At 35.9% G+C, this 21,638-nt stretch overlaps 1 protein-coding gene and 1 long non-coding RNA gene across 4 annotated transcripts in view; one reads left to right on the forward strand and one right to left on the reverse strand.

Annotated features, from left to right (window-relative positions):
* MED23 (mediator complex subunit 23) overlaps positions 1-21,476 on the forward strand; it is a 34,116-nt gene extending 12,640 nt beyond the window's left edge. For all 3 annotated transcript variants that reach the window (XM_085217285.1, XM_031552218.2, XM_085217286.1), the window contains 19 exons: positions 1,661-1,861; positions 3,534-3,677; positions 4,891-5,036; positions 5,610-5,855; positions 6,055-6,197; positions 6,520-6,694; positions 8,182-8,345; positions 9,594-9,718; positions 10,180-10,385; positions 10,833-11,013; positions 11,965-12,135; positions 13,371-13,587; positions 14,395-14,631; positions 16,056-16,221; positions 17,062-17,134; positions 18,232-18,446; positions 19,306-19,426; positions 19,528-19,659; positions 20,359-21,476. In XM_085217285.1, the coding sequence (XP_085073411.1) occupies positions 1,661-1,861; positions 3,534-3,677; positions 4,891-5,036; positions 5,610-5,855; positions 6,055-6,197; positions 6,520-6,694; positions 8,182-8,345; positions 9,594-9,718; positions 10,180-10,385; positions 10,833-11,013; positions 11,965-12,135; positions 13,371-13,587; positions 14,395-14,631; positions 16,056-16,221; positions 17,062-17,134; positions 18,232-18,446; positions 19,306-19,426; positions 19,528-19,659; positions 20,359-20,532 (3,237 nt within the window). In that variant the 3' untranslated portion in view covers positions 20,533-21,476. The remainder of the gene's footprint in view (positions 1-1,660; positions 1,862-3,533; positions 3,678-4,890; positions 5,037-5,609; positions 5,856-6,054; positions 6,198-6,519; positions 6,695-8,181; positions 8,346-9,593; positions 9,719-10,179; positions 10,386-10,832; positions 11,014-11,964; positions 12,136-13,370; positions 13,588-14,394; positions 14,632-16,055; positions 16,222-17,061; positions 17,135-18,231; positions 18,447-19,305; positions 19,427-19,527; positions 19,660-20,358) is intronic.
* LOC146544989 (uncharacterized) overlaps positions 1,784-21,638 on the reverse strand; it is a 31,730-nt gene continuing 11,875 nt past the window's right edge. The window contains exons 3-4 of the long non-coding RNA XR_014881400.1: positions 3,854-4,090; positions 1,784-1,885 (exon numbers count right to left, since the gene is read on the reverse strand). This is a non-coding gene — a long non-coding RNA (uncharacterized LOC146544989). The remainder of the gene's footprint in view (positions 1,886-3,853; positions 4,091-21,638) is intronic.

The following is a 21,638-nucleotide window of genomic DNA, read 5'->3' on the forward strand; positions in this document are numbered from 1 at the left end:
TAAACCTGTGGTGTGGTTGATCTGTGATAATGGCATTGTGTACTGGAAGAGAAGGTGAAACAGTAACTGATGCTTTCTATTATAGTTAGAGGTTTGTGTTAAGCATGCTTCAAGAAAACACAGCTAGAATTGTAGCTTCCTGCAGTTTGGGGCTGGTGAAGAGCATGCAACAGGGGATGCTGTTCACTATATTTTGTCAGTTTTTCCAATTTTTGCATATTATGTTTTATTAAGAAGAATCTCTTCGGTTTTATGGCAAAAGATTACCATTGATGAATGTTAGAACAAGCATCCCCTTTCAGCATCTCTCTTTCCTTTTGTTATTTCTTACTTTATTAATTAAAAGATTTTTAGGCTGCCTGGCTAGAAAGTCAAAGAATTCATCTAAGGCATCCCTAAAATATTTTGAGTATTTGGATAATCTTTTTAAACTGTTTTTACGTATGCCTTATGGCCTCTAGTAAGGCAAACTGCATTTTCATGATTAGTGTTTGAGCAGCTCAGTTCCTTTTCTTTTGTATCGTTTAAAGTAGTAATGTTTTCTTTAAGGCTGCATTATGTTACAGGTGTTAGATGTAAAAATTTTGAGAATGGGAAGAAAAATGGAACCATTCCTGAAGAGATCATAATGAAACAAACAGAAGTTACATCATTCCCATCGTGCTAGCACTGTGAATTTAACTGGAATAAGTTACATTCCACGCTGCTTTTTGTCCTTAGTAATAATACTGTTAACATACAGGCTAATAAAAGGTTGTTGTCCTTGACATTGAAGTTGATGGTCTTCATATACAAGACTTATAGTCTGAGTTTCAGACTACTGGTGGTGATCCTGGCATATATACATCTGTAATAACATATGGACCTGAATATATATAATGTTTCTTACTTGATTATTGCTGAAGATCTTTGGAGAAGGTGTGTTATTTAAAATGATGTATGCATATTGCACAGCTCTCTGTGGAGATAATAGCAATCAAAATCCGACATGTAAAGAGTTCAGTGATGTGGTACATATTGAGCATAGAACAGTAATTACACAGAATGTACCACTTAGCTTAATTTTCAAGTTCTTTTGATTCTGTATTGCACCAGCTGAGTGTCTGTAGGACTTCTATTTCTAGCAGTATTAATTCTGCTCCTAGTTGTAGGTGAGCTCAAAATGAGAGTGAGAAAGAGAAGAAATAGGCATTATGTGCCTGTACTGTGTATTGGGATGCTTCTTCTGGTTTTGGCAGTATTGTTGATCTCCACTTTGAAATTTCTTCAAAGAAGAGGGGGAAAACAAGGGAAAGCAACAAGCAGCAGTGTATTAAAATAACAAATTATGTTTTCTGTGAGTGTAAGATCAAAAAATAAATATTCAGCACAAACTTACTGAAAGTACAGACAAGAAATACCAGATATTTTTTTGCATACTGATGATCTGTCTCTTGGAAGCAAGTACAGAATAATGCAGTGCATGATAAAATGTAAAAAAAGCATCGTGACCTGTAACGTAGTGCAGCTTTAACGCAGTGGCTTATCCTTAACTTAAGTTCAGACTTCATTTCATGCTTCCCAGCCTTCTGTCAAAATACTGTACTGTTATTGCAACTGTGCGAGTTCTGCAGTTAATGGCAAGGCTTTTGGAATACTGTATCTGATCTCTGCCTTACAGCACAAGCAGCGCTGCCCTGTGCTGGAGGACCAGTTGGTGGATCTTGTGGTGTATGCCATGGAACGGTCTGAGACTGAAGAGAAGTTTGACGATGGTGGAACCAGTCAGCTTCTTTGGCAGCATCTCTCCAGCCAGCTCATTTTCTTTGTGCTCTTTCAGTTTGCAAGCTTTCCGCATATGGTCCTGTCACTCCATCAAAAGGTAAATTGTTTGTATCGATCCCTGCTGGTAAGAGAGATAGTAAAAATATTAAATTTAAAAAATAAACGTGCTCACTATCCTATTACTTCTTTCAAGAAGTACCTTATGTGTAACATTTTTCTTTCATGTGGTGCTCTGTAGAAGTGACTCGAATTCTCGAGTTACATTGTGTTATACTGGATATATGGAAAATGATTTTTACAGTAAGAGTACTGCGCTGGAACAAGCTACTGAGAGAGGTGGTGCAGACCTCTTTCCTGGAGACATTCAAGGTCAAGCTGGACAGAGGTCTGAGCAACTTGATCTAGCTATAGGTCCCTTGTTCACAGAAGAGCTTGACTAGATGACTTTTAAAGAACCCTTCCAAGTCAAATGACTCTGTGATTAGTTTGGTTCTATTTTAGTTTATTCGGTTACAGGCTATTGTATTATATTTGGGTTCAAAATAGGTTAGTTGCTAGAACTGGGAGGTAAACTGGCTTAAGTCAGAAGAAGACCCAAAGCTGTGCTGCTACATCCAATATCAAGCTACAGATGAGCAAACACCTGTGCAATACGTGAGCTAAAGAAACATGCCTTGGAGGTGGATGCAAGAGTCTGTCTTGTTTTTCTAACCGATCAATGATCATTTGTCCTATTACAGTGGCAATAGCATTATAATCTGAAGTTATTGCTACTTCCTCATAGTAATACTGTTAGAAGTGATGCACTTTCAAGTATTTACCCTTTCCTTTTTGAATTCTGAAGGTGATGGTATCATTCTTCCTTAAGAAAGGGTAGGAAAAGTTACAGTGTATCAGCAATATCCTGAGTTCTCTTCTGGAAGAGTTGTGGTGCTGATGGTATGAAAAAGATGTTCTTTCTACTTGCTGTAGAATTAACTTGTAGCTATGTGGATAAAATTTCTAACATGCTGTGTATCTTTGCACAGTTACATGAACATCCAAATGTACTATATATAGTGTATATCCACTTATTGGATAGTTAGCCTATTTTGGTAGCCCTAAAATCAGGTTGCTTTCCTATAATGGCTGTTAATGAGCCTTTGGTGAAGTAAACCAATGTTATTGAAGCAATAGGTGCTATGCCACAAAATTACACAAATTAAGTTAAAAATAAAACAAGCTAGATTAGAAGTTGTGTACTCATTGAAGAATTGCTGTTACAGATAAACTAAAAATAAGACTACATACATGAAAATCAGGCATGTTTAGAAGAGTCCAGATGAAGCAAACTCAAGTTGTTTGGGTTCTGAGACTTTTTAAAATGGAGTTAGTGGGTTTTATACTATGTGCTGCTATCTCTTGCAATACTGCCTTTGGCTGCAGGGCTGCTGTGTGACATTTTAAGTTGCATAGTTGAGTTGCTTTTTTTTTGTTTATTTTTGATTTTTGGCTTTTGTTTTTCAAAATGGTGTCTCTGAAGAGCTAAATACACTTTAAATCTTTCTGTTAATTGCTATGGCCCACACAGTGTTTTTGTGTTGTGACTACTTGCCCTTTCGCCGTCTTTCTGAAAGTCTGCCATGTATTTTTGCTTACATTGTGCTATAAAATGCCAAATAACCTCTGAAAACTGGAGCCATTTTAGCTTCCTCTTTTATTGGTATCTTTGCAGTGTTTTTTTTTTTTCCTGGCTGCAGCATTTGTCTGTTATTGAGTGTTTTTGACAGTTGGCAGGCCGTGGCCTCATTAAAGGAAGAGACCATCTGATGTGGGTGCTACTGCAATTCATCTCTGGCAGCATCCAGAAGAACGCGCTGGCTGACTTCCTCCCCGTTATGAAGCTTTTTGACCTCCTTTATCCTGAGAAAGAAGTAAGTCTTCTCTTTGGTTATTATTCAGCATGACACCTTTGTACATAGATATTACTATTTGTACAGTCAACAAATGTAAGTTGGAAGAGTAGCACAGCAAGGATGATACTTTACAGGCGTTATAGTTGGGAAGATTATCGTGGTGAAAAAGAGACCGTCAAGGAAGAAATGCTCACCTGTATCTGAGGATCTAGGCTTGCAGTGGAAAACTCCAAAAAGGAGGGATCTCCAGAAAGAAATCCTTTCCCAGTAGAAGTCAGCCCTTAAATGGGGTCTGGGAGCGGTGGAGCCTGGCTCCCACCTGTGCTCCCACTCTGGCCCATTCCTTGCCTCAGGTGGTCAATCTGTGGTTCAGGCCGTGACTCAACAGTTTCCATGCACCTTTGTTCTTCAGTTGGTGTTGCATCAATGTGCTGCTTAGTTGGAGATACATATAATTAAGTGAAAGATTTCCAATACTTCCCAGCTGTGTTTTTTCAATAACCACATATGTCCAGTGTTGTTTTTTTTTTTTAACTACAAAACAACAATGAACACAACCAAAATCTTAAGTCATGTCGTCCCTAAGTTTTGTTTGACAAAGGTTTTGAGAAGGTGTTTGTTAGAGCCCTGAGAATATACTATTAAGGAATAGTATACAGATTCATTGTTACATCTGTGAATACATTATCAGATACTTTTAGGTGCAAGTAAAATGAACAAGACACTGTAAATTTGTTTAGTATTGATGACTGCGTAAAATTCTTTCTGTAATCTTGCATCCGATCCTAGTTGTGCTTGGTACATTTCTCTAGAATGAATGGTCTTGAGGTAGGGGAAAGTTTAGAGAAAGTTATTAAACCTCCACCACAACAATTCTGTCAGCAAGATATCCTCATTGTTTGCTTTTACAGTGTCTTCTATTTTGGGTCAGGAGATAAGTTAACAAAAATGTGTGATGTACCAAACTGATAAGGCTGAGTGTACTATTTTTTCCTTCTAGGGAAGTTTTTTGACTGGCAGAAATTCTGTAGTACAATTTGTTGCGTGATCTCACAGATGTTTCATTACCACAAACTGGGAGAAGAGTGACTGGATTGATTACTTTAACTGTCGTGATGGGCTTTGAGTTATACTTTCTTCAAGTTTTCGTGGAATTTGTGGATACTGGCCTCATTGGTTTTCTCTATATTAATACATGCAGCATCATCATTTTGATTGTTTCCTTCCTCAGTGTATTCCTGTACCTGATATTAACAAACCCCAGTCCACTCATGCTTTTGCGATGACCTGTATTTGGATTCACCTGAATCGGAAGGCGCATAGCGACAACTCCAAGTTACAGATTCCCATTCCTCATTCTCTTAAGCATCACCATGAGTGAGTTATGTTGTTTTTTGTTGTTACACTTTGGTATGTTTGTAGACATAATGGAATAAGACTCTTCAAGTCTATGTTCTGAAAGTATTGTGTGCTGAGATATTGTGTAAGGGTTACTAAAAAATTGAAACAGCACTAAGATCTTGAAGTAAAAATACTACTAAAAATAAAAAAGTGAAATGCTGTTATTATACCTTAAAGGAAATTACATTACATCTAAAAGGGGTAACTCTTAAATTCTGATGGAGATTCAGAAAGAAAATTGATTACTTTGTTTTATTATGCTGTGATTTGGAAAGTGTAGTACACTAAATTTTTTTCTGAAAAAGACATTTTTGAGATTTTCCTTCAGAAGTATTTCTTTAACAGAAGAAAATGCAGCTCGATCAGATTTTTCTAAACAGTTATTTGAGCTGTGGCAGATCTAGTTATTTGATGCTGTGCAGTTGATAAATATTTTTTCCCATTATTTTAAAATTGATTTTTTAACTGGAGTTATTGTGGTTTTGATCATTGAATCATACATGTACTCGTTTCTTTCTACTAAATGTTAATCTGTTTTTGGTACTTCAGGTTTTTGCAACAGAGTTTAAGAAACAAAAGTTTACAGATGAACGACTACAAGATTGCCTTGTTGTGCAATGCTTATTCAACCAATTCAGAGTGTTTTACTTTGCCAATGGGTGTACTGGTAGAGACTATTTATGGAAATGGCAACATGAGGATATCTCTTCCAGGGACTAATTGCATGGCATCAGGGTCTATAACCCCGTTGCCAATGAACCTCTTGGACTCGCTCACAGTTCATGCTAAAATGAGGTAAAGTATAGTTAGCTTTTTTTGTTAAAAAAAAACAAAACAAAACAAAAAAAAGAGCAAATTCTTATGTAATTAATTTTCAGGATGGAAATACTCATGTTCTTGAAAATGCTATGTATAGATCTCTTGCTTTGTATCATAAACATTGTAACTTGTATCTGTTTGTTTTTTGACTGAAAAATATTTTCTCTTTCCTCAGTCTGATTCATAGCATAGCTACAAGGGTAATTAAGCTGGCTCATGCAAAATCTAGTGTGGCCTTGGCTCCTGCTCTTGTGGAAACCTACAGTCGCTTGTTGGTTTATATGGAAATAGAGTCCTTGGGCATCAAAGGCTTTATCAGTAAGAAAAAAAGCTCTGTCCCCTCAACCCTTCCCTTCTCCTTTAGTTCAGTAGCACATACAAGTTGTTCTGTATTTAAAAAAATAAAATTAAATTAAAAAAAATCTTAAGCAAAGGTTCTAAATTGGACAGAAATGATACTCAGTTTAACTCCTTAAAATAATACAGATGTCAGCTGTACATGTTCAGTCAGAAGATTGAGCTCCATCCATGTACAATATCATAAAACACTGCTTGCATGTGCTCTTTGTAATTAATACCTTATAGCTACATTTTGAAGCTAGATCTCTTGGAAAACTTATTTTATGAACTTTTTCATAAGGTCAGCTCCTGCCAACTGTGTTCAAATCTCACGCCTGGGGAATTCTGCACACTCTGCTAGAAATGTTTAGCTATCGTATGCATCATATCCAGCCTCACTACCGAGTCCAGTTGCTCAGCCATCTTCATTCCTTGGCTGCTGTGCCACAGAGAAATCAGAATCAGCTTCATCTGTGGTGAGTGGTGGTTACCATGTTTAGTTGTTATCACGGATTTTTTTTTCTTCACTGTACGTTGAAAGTTGTTTAAGAACTATACTATGTTTGAAACAGGATGCAAGTACCTCTCACTCTTAGTTCTGTGACTGTGGTGTTTTGTGGAATTTCAGCAGACTGTTTTGGAGCTACAGTTAGACGCTAGTAGGAGTAGTCTGCAGTTGCTTGCAGCAGTCTATCTCAGACAGGAGATCAGCAGCATCGTGTCAAGAGATGTCAGAAAATCATTGAGCTTCTTCCACTGGAGGAAAGGAGCAATGCCTGCTACTTGTAGTCACAATGACTAGTTTTTGTGCTAGTGGGATTCTGCTTGTTTATTCCTACAGATGATGTATTAACCCATTACAAGAATTAAGCTGATTCCAATTCATTTGGTAGTAATGTTAATTTTCAGTCAGATCAGAGAAATAACTTTACTCATTTTACTCATCTTAGATCTATAAAGGAGTCAGTATGAAGCTGTGGGGACTCTGTGTGAATTTATGTGGGGAAAAAAAATTTTCTATGTCTTACATCAGTGTAAGTCACACTTTAAAAGAATAGCTAATCTGCATACAAGAAAGATGGAAGGACTAGTTCAAATTCTAACGTCGATGTGCAGTTAATTCTAGGGAAGAATACTGGTCTTTGCTGTCTTTTTTTTTTTTTTTTTTTGAAAGGTTAAGCTGCAGACTGATACTCAGTTTGTATCTAGAATCTGGGTTTCTTCTGTGTCTAGAATCTGGGTTTCTTTTTTTTTTTTTTTTTTAAATTTACTAGATGATATTTAAAGATCCTTCCAAGCTAATCTATTCTATGGTTTTTAAACTGGAAATCTTGTTCCTTTTATTCACTGAGTACTGTTTTGTCTTTTTACTTTATGAAAGACAAGATTGTTATGTGAATCAGACAACTTAGGTGCACATAACATATTGCTAGTTTGGGGTAAACTAATAGATGGCTTTGGCATTTTAGAGACATGAGACTGTAAAAATCTCTTAAATTACTTCAAACTGCCTCATGTGAAAAGCACTTGCAGTCAGTATGCAGTAAAGTAAAGTGCTTTTCATCAAAAGCAATACTTCATTTCTTTACTAAGGGTGATTTAGTGCTTTCCATTTCAAGGTGGTATCTTTGCAATTTCTGTACCTTGTTCATGGTTGGGTTTTTTTTGTTCTGTTCTAGCATGCATATGTTAATCTGCATATCTTTGTTTAGATGAAGGTGCTCAAACGATAACAGAGGGGAGCTCTAAACTGGGGAAACTCCAATCTGGTTTCCAAGTGCTCTGCACCTGAAATTTTCACTGAATCAACTTTTGAGGGCTCTATTTAAAAGAAAGTTAAGAACACCACTTGCGAAACAAATGGTTCTGTATTATGTGAAGTAGAAACTAAAAGAGTATTTTTGGAATCTTAGAAGCAGTTGTATAAGTGTTATTTACTAATTGGACTGTTTCTTTCTTTCAGTGTTGAGAGTACTGCTTTAAGGCTAATTACAGCTTTGGGCAGCTCAGAAGTCCAACCGCAGTTTACGCGATTCCTCAGTGATCCCAAATCAGTTCTGTCAGCAGAATCAGAGGAACTCAACAGGGCTTTAATCTTAACTCTAGCAAGGGCAACACATGTGACAGGTAACAGTGGTGTGCTGAGATGATGTTTAAGATTGAAGTCAGACCACTTCTCTAAAATACCATTTAACATAAAATCCTAGAAATGGCCCAGTCAAAATATATATCCCACAATTTTCTTGTTTTGAAAAATGTATAATTTGTGCTTATTTTTAGGGAAAAAGCCATCAAAAGTCAGATGTTGTATAAAAATCAACTCTTAAATACAGATCTAGTGTTATCACCTTGTTCTCTTTATCCTGCTTTCAATTTCATTATTAAAGGTTTGGATTGATTACTGATACTTGACATTTAAAAGTCAAAATGCATCGTTGAGAGCAAGTATGTTGCTCATGCAGAAACCAACAGCTCATTTGCTTACCTTTTAAGAAGTAGTAGCATGTGTTTTGGATTTGGGGAGGGAAGAGGGAGAGGTTTTTATTGTGGATTTTAATGTGTTAGGAATGTATAGTAACAGTGGGTAGTTCTTGTTAGCTTGGTGAGGGGTATTTTATCTTGCTCCTTTGTGGAAAAATATACTTTTAGTGTAAAGACTTCATGGAGAATGAGAACAATTGATTTTAGAAAAACTGATGGAGGAAATCTTTAAATAAAGGGCTTCTCTGTGTTTAATTTTTATGCCTTTGATCAATATGTAATTTTAAACAAATACTGGAGGCTAAAAGGGAGTGAGTTTTGTTTGAATCCTACAGCTTAATCTTGCCCCATCCCTGGATGCATTCAAGGCCAGGCTGGATGTGGCTCTGGGCAGCCTGGTCTAGTGGTTGGTGACCCTGCACATAGGCAGGGGGATTGAAACTAAATGATCATTGTGGTCCTTTTCAACCCAGGCCATTCTGTCATTCTGTGAATTGAGAAAACTGCTGAGCTGTTTTTTAAAGCAATGCAAAAGTAGCATCCAGCAATTCCACTGTCATTGATTTCCTCAGGATTTTTTAAAATTTTGATTAATCAGCAGTAGCATGTTCTGCTGCTGTTAAAGAAAATTAAATATAAAATCTTACAATGGTGCTTGCTTTATTTCTAGCTCAAAACCTAAAAATAGTTCCATTTATTGTTGATAGTGTAAAATATGTTATTCTATGGAATAAATAAGATTCTATAGGAAGGGATGAGAGAAGTTGGTCAAAAAGTGAGCCCTTGTATACGGCAGAGCCTTAAAACATGTTGCTAGAGAACAGAACAAATAACCATAAGCAACATTAGGATTATTTTTACATGAAATTCTGATGTTGTCAATCCATTTCTTAGATTTTTTTACAGGCTCTGATTCAATTCAAGGAACTTGGTGCAAGGATATACTGCAGACTATCATGAGTTTTACTCCACATAACTGGGCATCCCATACACTAAGCTGTTTTCCAGCTCCACTGCAGGTAATAGTTACGCTAATAATTTTATATCTGGAAATACACAGAACTTAATCTCTAAACAAGTTATTTTGCTTTTTACTAGTTGGTGAGATTCTTTTTCTGTCTGTGCTATGTTAAATCACTAGAAAAACGTGTCTGTAACTCTGATGTATCTTCAGACATGAATTGGCTTTTCCTGAAGTATTCTAAGGTCAAGTTTGGCAAGTTGATACTACTAGTTAAGGTAAATCAAGTCTTTAAAAATACACAAATAATGATTGAAGAAGCCTCTAATCTTGTGGCAGTTTGTCACATATTATTGACAAAACAGTCAGCATGGTGTCAGGGTGAGGAATCAATCCTGTCTAGTGGATTTTCATTGTACAAGGAAGTATGAACTTAGAATGTGCAAAGTCAGGCTGAAGTTGACCTTTCATACTTTTATTTTAGGCTCTTGGTCACACTACATCCTACTTTTCTTTCAGGTATTCTTCAAACAGAATAACGTACCTCAGGAAAGCCGTTTTAACCTGAAGAAGAATGTGGAAGAAGAATATCGAAAGTGGAAGTCTATGACCAATGAAAATGAAATAATCACACGCTTTTCGGTGCAAGGTTCACCCCCACTTTTCCTTTGTCTGCTATGGAAGATGCTGCTAGAGACAGATCACATTAATCAAATCGGTTACAGGTGAGGATACAAAAGGTGCAATTCCAGTGTTTGTGCAGCAGCATTTTTCCGTTATGAGGGCATAGTCCCTGTGCTTTGGAGCTCAGTTTGCACATACTTTTTAAAATTTGGAACATGGGAAACAAAGGAGTGGAGCCAGGTAGCGGTGTAGCATCTAAGATTGATTGTACCTCCTGACTGATGAGTTTTTTGTTTTGTACATAGTGCTCCAGTGGTAGCAGTATTTTAATGCTAATTTTGCATTTAAGTACACAGTACAGAAAAATAAAATTGCATTCTCTTCATTTAATAAGGTGAGGAGTAAACATTTGTGTCAAACTCATTCATTCTTAGAAAATATATCAGATAAAAATGTTTTAAAAAGTGTGGCATTTGTTGATTTGCTTTCAAATGTTCTTGTAAGAGAGACTAGCTTTGTTGTTTTTTTTTTTTTTTCTTCTGTGATAGAGTATTAGAAAGAATTGGGGCCAGAGCTCTTGTGGCACACGTCAGGACATTTGCAGATTTCTTGGTGTATGAATTCTCTACCTCTGCAGGAGGTCAGCAGCTCAATAAATGTATTGAGATTCTCAATGATATGGTGTGGAAATACAACATTGTAACACTGGACAGGTTGATACTTTGTTTGGTAAGTATAGTCTTAAAAGAAAGGATCTGAGAGGTTGTTTTGCTTAGAGTTTGGTCCTTGCTATCTATGCTACTTTTGTGAGAGCAATTTTTTTAGAAGTGTATCAGTTAAAAATACTGACTATTTGATAAGTAAAATAGTAGATTAGTTCTGTAAGTAATGTAAAAGTCAGTCTTATAGTTACCTGAATCTATAGGGTAAACCTTTTGTGCTTGTTTAAAGGCAACAGTTGAATTAGTATTATTGAACTTTATTTTTTGTGCTCTGGATCTTTGATACCAGAGCTGTGCAATTACTTCTGCATTTGGAAAAGACAGGAGTGAAGTATGCCATTGTTTGGAAACAAATGGAATGCCCTGTACCTGTTAGTTATTTTCGCTTGGAATTCAGCCTGATTCATCAGAAAAAATAGAGGAAAAATGGTGTTCTGTCTTTTCAGGTTATCTTGTAAATTAAAGAAAAGCAGAACTTAGCCGGAGGGAAATAAATTTTCTTTCAGTAATTATAATTGTACTAAGATGAGATTTTTAAATTATAAAGCTATTTGAGTTTTACTGGGGACTTCCAGCCACTCTATCATGTTCTCACTTGAGCTTGAAGTTTGAAGCAGTCTTAGCCGATTAATGATAATGAAGCTGTTTTCAAGAAGAGAATGGAGAGACAAAAGAGAAACAGAATTCTTGGGTAATATACTTTCACCAGGAATTTTTTTGAGATTTTCTCTCTGCAGAATAGAAAATGTGATGATTACTTTTCTCCAGTGATGATGGAGCCTACTTGTGTTCTGTCTTCACTTCAAAAACACAGTTGAGAGACTATATTTTCAGTGTGAATTTGTGTGCAGATCTATGTAATGTTCAGCTATACTGGCTTGCTAATGTCTAGTGGTTCTTAAGCAGACAGCAGCATCAACTCTATAATTCCATGTTTTCTGATTCTTTTTGTTTGAAGGCTATGCGTAGTCATGAAGGAAACGAAGCTCAAGTCTGTTACTTCATTATTCAATTACTCTTACTCAAGCCTAATGATTTCAGAAACAGAGTGAGTGATTTTGTGAAGGAAAATTCTCCAGAGCATTGGCTGCAGAATGACTGGCATACTAAGCATATGAGTTATCACAAGGTATCAAAGCTAATAAAACCATTGTATTTTGATACTTCCTTTAGAGTTCAGATCAGCTTTTTTTTCTTGAAAATTACAAGACAGTTCTGTAGATTCTTAGAGCTACTTAAGTGGTAATTTGTTTGGGCTAATATAAAAATGCAATGCTATGTTTATGTAATTGTGTTCAAATTATAATGCAGTAATATCCAAGGAGGGAAGCATCTGAAGGGCTTATTAGAAACCCTTGTTCATCTAAATCCAATCTTTTAAAACTTTGTTTTTACTGAGATTCATTTAGGATAGAGTTCTTGTGCACCAGGGAAAAGGTATATTTCCTTCTGCTCTTTTATGACTAATACAACAGTTAAATCTACATTTTTCTCCTAATTATTAAAGTCTTCCATCTCCTATGTGACAAAAATAAAATTTCCAGACACGTCAGGGAAGCGAATTGCTGAAATTTTAATGTTTTTGTAAACATACTGGCTTCTGCTGGCTAAAAAGTGATGTGTGGTGAAGTGTTCTGTCAAAGGATACATAAATGCTGGATGAAAATAGGTACAATTAAGCTCCCATGCAACTAAGCAGATACAGTTCTGATCCAGGAGCTTTTTGGTCCCCATTTGATTCTGCACTGGCAATGCAATGTCTTAACTTTCTAAAAGTGAATAAGTAGTTGAAGACCAAATTATATTAATCTGGGAAGTGCTCAGACATAGCTTTAAAGTTACTAGACTCAGTCTGGCATGTGGAAATTTCAGTCACAGGTAAATGCCATGCACATGCTTCAGCTGTGCTCATCTGGTATTTGAGTACATTCCAGTTCTTTCCCAGGGAGTAATTACATCTATATTATTTCTAGTGCTCTGATTTAGTACATAATGCAGAAGCTTTCAGTGGTGTTAATTTCCTTTACATTTCCTCTTATAACACTTGACAAGGGACATATAGCAACTAGTTGCTTTTAGCTTTGCCTCAGTTTACGTATTGTTCCCTTATGCCCCTTTGAGCGATGGAGAAACTTCTGGGTTTGTTTTTTTTTCTGAATATGTATCTTCTGGTCATAACCACTGCGTGATTTCACTCGAAAGATCATTTTTCTCCAATAGGCTTTGCATTGCTAACCTCTTATTGGAGTTATGAATGATAATGAAGGTTATGAAGTGTCTTTTAAAGCAATGTGGGTGCTGAATATTTAATACAGTGCTTTTAAAGAAAGGTCTTTCAAGCTTGTTTGGTTTCTTTCCCTCCAGAAATATCCTGAAAAGTTGTATTTTGAAGGCTTGGCAGAGCAAGTCAATCCCCCAGTTCAGATCCAGCCCCAGTATCTTCCAATTTATTTTGGAAATGTATGCCTGCGATTTTTGCCAGTGTTTGACATTGTAATCCATAGATTTCTGGAACTGCTTCCAGTGTCTAAGTCACTAGAAACTTTACTGGATCATCTGGGAGGTTTATACAAATTTCATGGTAAGTTACCTGTGAATGTAGGCTCTTATTTTTGCTGTGGTGATGCTCTTGTCCTTCATCTCCTTCATTCATAATGATCTGCTAACACAATTATGTTTAATCCATTAATATTCTATTAATTGTGTGTGTGCACTTCCACAAAGAAGTACAATATGTGATTAGTGTATTTCAGCCTACAAACAGTGCTCTTAATCAGGTAGCTTTTGTAAGGCTATGCTTGTTTCACATCTTCCCCTTTCACCCCTCGTAGTAGTGAATACTTGGAGTTGTGTCTTAACAGTCTTTCAGATACTAAGACTCAGACAACAGAAAACAGTTCTTCCACCTAAGATTGTTTAAGACAAAATCATTTATCCTGTTGGGTTTTTTTAACACTTTATTTTTATTACACTTCTACAATATATATGTATTTTTATAGATGACAGATGACATTGTAATGTTATGGCCAGACATCTTAGGATGTTCTTTGTTTACTATGACTTCATGCGTAGAGTCTTACTATTTAATAGCTTTTAAATGTAGAGATGGTTTAGAGGATTTACTTATGGAAGGATTACTAATAGTTCATGTGATGATATTGACTTTGCCTGATTTCTCCTGTCACCAGACTTCCAAGCATAAATGCAAGACAAAAGAAAGTCAATGCTGTATGACACAAAGAACGTGAATCTGTTCCATACGTGCTTTTTTAAGTATACACAATTTAGTCTTGTCCAGCTCTTGGTTCGCATTTCATTCTTGCCATTGGAAGTGTAATAATGATGCTAAGAGAGATTTCTGTTCACTTTCTTGTTTTCTTCTTGGCAGACCGTCCGGTGACTTACTTGTACAACACTCTTCACTATTATGAGAGACATCTGAGAGAGCGCACAAACCTCAAGAGGAAGCTTGTTCATGCCATCATTGGCTCTCTCAAAGATAATCGCCCACTGGGCTGGTGTCTAAGTGACACTTATCTCAAATGTGCTATGAATGCCAGAGAAGATAATCCGTGGGTTCCTGATGACACTTACTATTGCAAACTCATTGGAAGACTAGTAGACAATATCCTTCTTAGTGTGCGCTAAGCTGTACCAATGTCTTCTAGCTTTGTTTTATCAAAATGTTCAGTTTCATTTATTAGCCTATTTTGAGTTTGTGAAGAATGTCAAAGCAGTAAACCAATTAAGCAGATACAAAACTGACAGGAGATTATTTAAAAATCCCATAATGATAAAGGATAACTGACCTCTCTTTAAACAGTACAGAGCTATTCCTTCCAATTACAGAAATTGTTTAGAAGATGAGATCAAAGTTGTAATGTCTCTTTATTTCTTTATTATTTTATGTGACTGTGCTTTCCTAGCAAAAACATCTTGAAACATATCGTGAAAATGAAGTACAGTACAGCTTTGCAAACATTTCACTACTTAATCCATTGTTTCAAGATAAAAATGCTGATATTTGTGCGTTCTGAAATGAATCTTAATTGCCACGCAAAATAAGTTCGACATAAAACATGATGAAAATAAATTTAGAACATAAGATTACTTTTCTCTAGTGCCATTACCAGTATTATGAAGGGAAAAAAAAAATTGTGTATAGCTAACAGCATATAGGTGAGGGTCAAAATACATTATGTTAACAACTACTGAGTGTGTTTTTAGGACACAATAATACCTTTAACACCAACCTTAATATTCTTAATTGTTGCTTTTTATTTTTTACATTTGTGACTACAGCTGACTTAAAATACTGTGTTGAACCTATGCACCTCTATGTTCTAGAGTGTAGCACCAGAGGAGTCTCTCTGGATGCCTTCTCTCTTAGGATTAGCTTTATGGGATTTGGCCAATTTTCTACATTTTATATTTTCGCTCATCTTCCCACATGGCCTTTTCCTAACGTGTCATTTGGAATGTGTATTAGGTCTATATAAAGAAAATTAAAATTATATAAATATCTGCTCTTATGCAAATGTCAGCAGTGTTAGATATTTTCAATATGTAGCTGTAATGAACTATTATTCCTTGTGAAAGTATTTTCAGAGACTGAGCAGGTGCTCGCTTTGCATAAACCATCGCTGTAGAATTCTAGGGGGTCTTTTACTGAAGCAAATTAAAGGTTTCAGACTGCAGAACAGAAAATTCTTGTTAATTTCATCTTGTCTAGGAAAGACGTGCTGAATGAGATGGTTGATGTTTTATCTTCCACCACTTCATTGGGGAAATTTATCCTCTGCATGACCTTCTGTGTATGAGTCTACACGTGTGCGTTATACACATGTGTATTTATAACTGTATTTATGCAGTGCTTCAAGTGGCTTATATTCATGCTCATGTCCATATGTCTGATTTTTTAGCTGTGTCTATTTCTTAGCGATTTCTTTCAGTTCAGTTTTGTCTTTGTGACGTATACATACAGTGTTAAGCAACGTGTTGTGTACACTAGTCCTTGTTGGGGAGCTTTTTTTCCTTAATCACTGTCACCTATGGCAGGCAAATCACCTGGTCCATTTCCAAATTGTGACTGGAGATTCAATGAGTTTCCCAACCCAGCTGCCCACGCTCTTCATGTTACCTGTGTTGAGCTCATGGCACTGGCAGTTCCAGGAACAGATGTGGGCAATGCACTACTGAACGTTGTGCTGAAGAGGTACGTTGGCTCTCTGAAAATGTTTTTTACAGTTTATAATATATAATTGAAGATTGCTGAGGTAGTTTGCAGTATTTGTTCTCTTAAGGTTTTGTAACTTTTAAATTAACTAAAACTTTCACTATTTGCATTTAAGTGGTTTTTGGAGAATTTTTCATTGGGTTCAATGGGACAAGGCTGGAAAAAGTCTTGTCCTTCAGCTGGAGTGAAAGGAGAAGTTCCATCAGTTAATATACAGAGAAGGAGGCAGAAACCATTTGTAGGACTCTGAATCCTGTGTGTTAAATTAGAGATACTTTGAAACAGAACAGAGTTGCAAGGCCAGTGTGCTCTCAGAATGCCTTAAATTTGATCCGTAGTTCTATTCATTGATTCCTTGCTGAACTGAAGTGAAAAGAAGGACCTGGTATTCTTGCAGAGATGACTCAAATGTCATCTTTGATCAGTAGGGACAAACTGAAATGATTTTGTTTTCAGCTTTATTCAGCTTAGTAATATATTATTGTTAGCTTTGTGGCATGTGGAGGGAACAAGTAAATAAAGGGACAAGCAGCTGTTATGCACTTGAGCTTGTTTGGTAGCAGTCATAGTGTGATTACACCCTTTGAGAAAAACATGCTTCTAAAACAAAATCATGTAGGACTAAAATTTTTCAAGCAATGTCATAGTGGTACTTATGCTGACTGTTGTGTCTCCTGAAAGCTACATGTGTTTGTATAGTTCTGTAAACTTCTTGAGAAATATTCTTTGTATAAATAAACTTTCTTGCAGGCACATGGAAAGCACAAATTACACTTGTGGATTTCAGAGCTCAGGTTTTCTTTTTTTTTCTATCTGTAGTCAGCCCCTGGTGCCAAGAGAGAATATCACAGCTTGGATGAATGCTATTGGACTAATTATCACAGCCTTACCAGTGAGTCAGTATGTTATATTTTAAAATAAAATATCTTCTTCCACAAAAACATTATTGACTTTCTAGACTACATTTCAAAACTTTTTTCAGTTTGCAGTGTAAAGGCAACATGTACAGATTCCTCATAGGGCCATTCTGAAGACTACTTGCATGCTAGAAAAACATCTTTTTCTACTTCTGCAGCATGGAAGAAGTGATGAAGCTTTCTGCTTTTCTGTTTTGTTTTCAGGCTAGGATGAAAATGAGTTAATTGCTCCTATTAAAAATGTTAGATTCCACGTGTAATATTATTTATGAGCTGGAACTACAAAGTCAAAATTTTCTATAAGGCTTCTGATGCAAATCTAATTGTCTTAACACTTACACATCCTTTATCTGTATGTCTTTATATCATTCTCTCAACTTCTAGAGAAATATTCTTAAACTATATAAATGTACCTAAGGCTATAAAAGCAAGTGCATGCAGTATTAGTGATCATGTTTTGGTAGACGTTTTGAATGTAATGACCAGGAAAGTCTGAATAACTTTAATTTTCTTTTCCTTCTTACTTGTTGCTTATGTGTACAACAGTTGTCCTTATGACTTTCGTCTTTCAAAGTGGTTTCTTTCTTTGGAAAAAAAAAAAAAACAACAAAAAAAAAACAGCATGGATTTTGTCCTCATTATTTTTGATCCACTGATTTCTCTGGACCGTTTTCCTTGAACCTTTGTTTATATTCTCTGGCATTTGTACCTTTCTTTTTTTCATGTTGGATTTTCAGTCTGTTTGTGCCTGTACTCAGAAAATTTTTGTTCTCTTTCCACCAAGGCTTTTAACATCTGCTCTGTTCCTTTTGATGTCTTTTACAATAGCTTTCTAAATAATTAAATTAATGAAATATGTTGTGATAACGTCATGTCCTTGAATGTACCATATCTATGGACATGGATGTATTTGTTTTGTATTATGCATCTTAATTTTCAGGTTCGTCAAACAGGTATATAAACTACCATCTAGTTGAAAACATCTTAGAAATATGATGATGTTTCCCATCCTTTCTCTGCTGTCATTTTGAATGTTCTTCTCAGAAGGAATTCAGACTCTTTGTTTTTCCAGGAGCCATACTGGATTGTTCTCCATGATCACATTGTGAATGTTATCAATAGTCCCAGCTTGACTTCAGAGACAGAGTGGGTTGGTTACCCTTTCCAGCTGTTTGACTTCACAGCATGTCATCAGTCTTACTCTGAGATGAGTTGTAGCTACACTCTGGCTTTGGCACATGCTGTTTGGCATCATTCTAGCATTGGACAGCTTTCTCTCATTCCCAAGTATGTGTAATGATATTTGATGATTTGTCTTCAATTTTATATGTATGTTGTATATAGCAAAACTGTACCTGTAGTATTTTTACCAGCAAATATGTAGGGAGTTGCACCAAAATCCACTCAGTAGATCACAAATCCTTTTCCAGCTCCCTTTTTCCCCTCAATATGGCTCTTATTGTCTGTGAGTTTCAGAGCTCTCATCTAGAGACTGTCTTTCATGACTGCCTTTTAAAAAATTTTTATTAGTTTTGTTTTTGTTCATTTAAACTTTTCCTAAAAGTGCTGATTATAGTATAATTATAAGGTGTCAGTTATGATCATTGTGTCTTTAATTCTGGAAAGTACCCTGTAGCTGCTCAGTGAGATGCTTTGCTGGCTGAAAGACATAGCAGTGGCCCACTTAGTCATTAAGGCAAGTGAAAAGTACCACTGCATTTAAAAAAGTACTGATTTGACTTTCCACAGTGCTGTGTTAATGGTAAGACTAACAGCTATCATTTGCTAATACCAAGTTTTAACATACTGGGCAAAAGTGAAGGTGGTATGATGAATTCCTGTCAATTAGTCATGACAGTTGATCTAAAGGTAATGTTAAAACTTCAGAGGACAGTTTTTCCACTGTACATAGCATTCTACTAAGCTTTGGTGGGATTGCTTTTCTCCTTGAGATTTTTTGTTTTAGTTAATAATGCCTAGAAATGTTCTAGAGCTTCACTGAAACAGCTAATATTTTCAAAATGTCATAGTAATTTCTAAAACGAAGGCTCAGATCCATCAGAGGTAATCTGATGCTTTAGCTGAATTTTGGGAAGAGAAGGAAATAAGTCTGGTTGAAGTGATAAGTACCTTTGAAATATTACAGGTTCCTCACAGAAGTGTTGATACCCATAGTGAAAACAGAGTTCCAGTTGCTTTATGTTTACCACCTCGTTGGTCCTTTTCTACAGCGGTTCCAGCAGGAGAGGACACGCTGCATGATAGAGGTAAAGCGTAGCTCTTGGATCACTTTATACAACGTCTATTATTTTTGAATTGCAATTATGTTAAAAAGTAGAGTCTGACCCTTTTGTGTCTTTGGAGACAGATTGGAGTGGCATTTTATGAAATGCTCCTGAATGCTGATCAATACAGCTCACATCTGAACTACATGGATCCCATATGTGATTTCCTGTATCATATGAAATACATGTTCACAGGTGACAGTGTGAAAGACCAAGTAAGTAAATCAGTTATCTTCCCTTATAGAAAATTAATCTTTTCAGGAATGATTTTCATCTGTAGCAGTAAAACAAAAAGCTTAATTTTGGTCTAGTCTCTCTGTATGCAAACTGGGGAGTTGGTACACTTCTATGCAGTTACAATCCTTAGCTGCAGTAGACCTAATATCTCAGATCTCTGGGTTATTTTGTGTAGTGTGAAGCTTAAGATGCAGCTTGAAGGTTCTCAAAGTACTATTATTAAAGGAGCCCTAGGGCGAAGCTGTATAAAATTTTGAATATTTGACAATGTATTTCAAGCCATATCTTTCAAGTTTTTCCTTAGTTTCTGTTTCACTTAATGTAGCTTGTCTTGTGAGAAAAGCAAGAATGTGTCCAAAGTTGGTTAAAAAAAATAATAATAATCACCTAGTTAAAAAATTCATCCTGTTATAAAATTACAAACATAAATTGTGTTAATCATTTTGCAGAGCTTTGTTATAGTACTGTTAGACCAAAGCAGGGGGCAGGGGTAAGGGTTATTATCACAAGAAGTCCATAACTTTACATGACAAGTAGAAAGTTAGCATAAATACTGTGATCTTTTTTTTCAACGTGCATCTTTAATGGTTATATTGCTGGTAATGTGTCCAGATACTCTCAATTTACCAAATGCGTTTCTGTCTTAATTTATTATTTATTATTGTTCTATTTTACAGGTTGAGAAAATAATTTGTAACTTAAGACCAGCTTTGAAACTTCGGTTACGTTTCATTACGCACATCAGCAAAATGGAGCCAGCAGGTGTTTCACAGCAACCTCTCAGTAATGGGTCACCAGCACAACAACCTAGCCAAGTGCCTGTTAATGTTGCTCTGCCAGTAACACAGTGAAATAAATGAGTGTTAGACTGGCCTTCATGTGAAGTCAGCCTTCAAGGTGAAGCATCATTTGAACTGAAATCTGGTATGCTGTATAAAAGGAAAGAGATCTACAGACAGATCTGTGCTTCATTTTCTTTTGCACAGTGAAGCTAATTGTATGCATGCCAATCTTCTTGACTATTTATATCAGACACTAAATGAGGTATATGTTGCCTTTCTTTGAAAGCACTGATTAAAGTTTCACTGCAAGCAAGTACACGGACTTCTGAAGAGTTTACAGCATTCCTGCTCCCTACCTTGATTTAAGTCATCTGGATTTTTCCTTCCTTCTGTTTCTGTGAAAATGAAAGGACTCTCAATGTGTATATATAGTCTGGTTTAAAAAGGAGAAAAAAAAAAAAAAAAACTTGCATTTGACTTCTGCATATTAGGAATTTGTATTCTTTTTGTCCAACAGAAGAATTTTTTATCATCATTTGGGCAGGTAAATTTAAACTGTTATGTGGGAAATCTCCTAGACAAAGAGATTGCATCAATTGTATTGCATTAGAACATCTTTCTGGAGATTGAGAATGAGCTTTTGAAAATAACTGTAAATTTCATATGTACAGTTTACATTCAAGACGTGAGTGGTGGCTTTGATCTAGCATCAATTACTAGACTGGTGTAGATTCTCCAGAAGCTGTCTCTACTGTATTTACTGGAAGTGTGCGTGCTCAGTTAAAGCTATGCTGTTTGACATTTTACCTTTCCATTTGGGAAATGCTGTAATTTTTATCAGGTCACCTAAATTTTCTTGATACCCTATATTTTAGATTTGTATATTCTACTTTCTTTATCTGTGTACTGTGGTCAGCAGGTTTTGGTAATAGAGTTGAAATACTAAACGTTTTGTAAATATTCATCTTGTTTGACAAACTTTTTAAATTAAAAAAAAAAAAGAAAGCTTTAAAGACTGGTGTAGTAGAGGTATTAAGCTTTTTTTAAGTGTTTTTCCATACACTTTATATTAAAAATAAGGATTTACCATATCAAGTGCTTCTCAGGCAGACCTGAGAAGTGAGAATCTCATTGTGGCTTTGCAAGCTTCTGTCATCAGTGAGACTCTTAACACT

Source organism: Meleagris gallopavo, chromosome 2 (assembly GCF_905368555.1).
Source record: "Meleagris gallopavo chromosome 2, MGAL_WU_HG_1.1, whole genome shotgun sequence".
Lineage (NCBI taxonomy): Eukaryota > Metazoa > Chordata > Aves > Galliformes > Phasianidae > Meleagris > Meleagris gallopavo.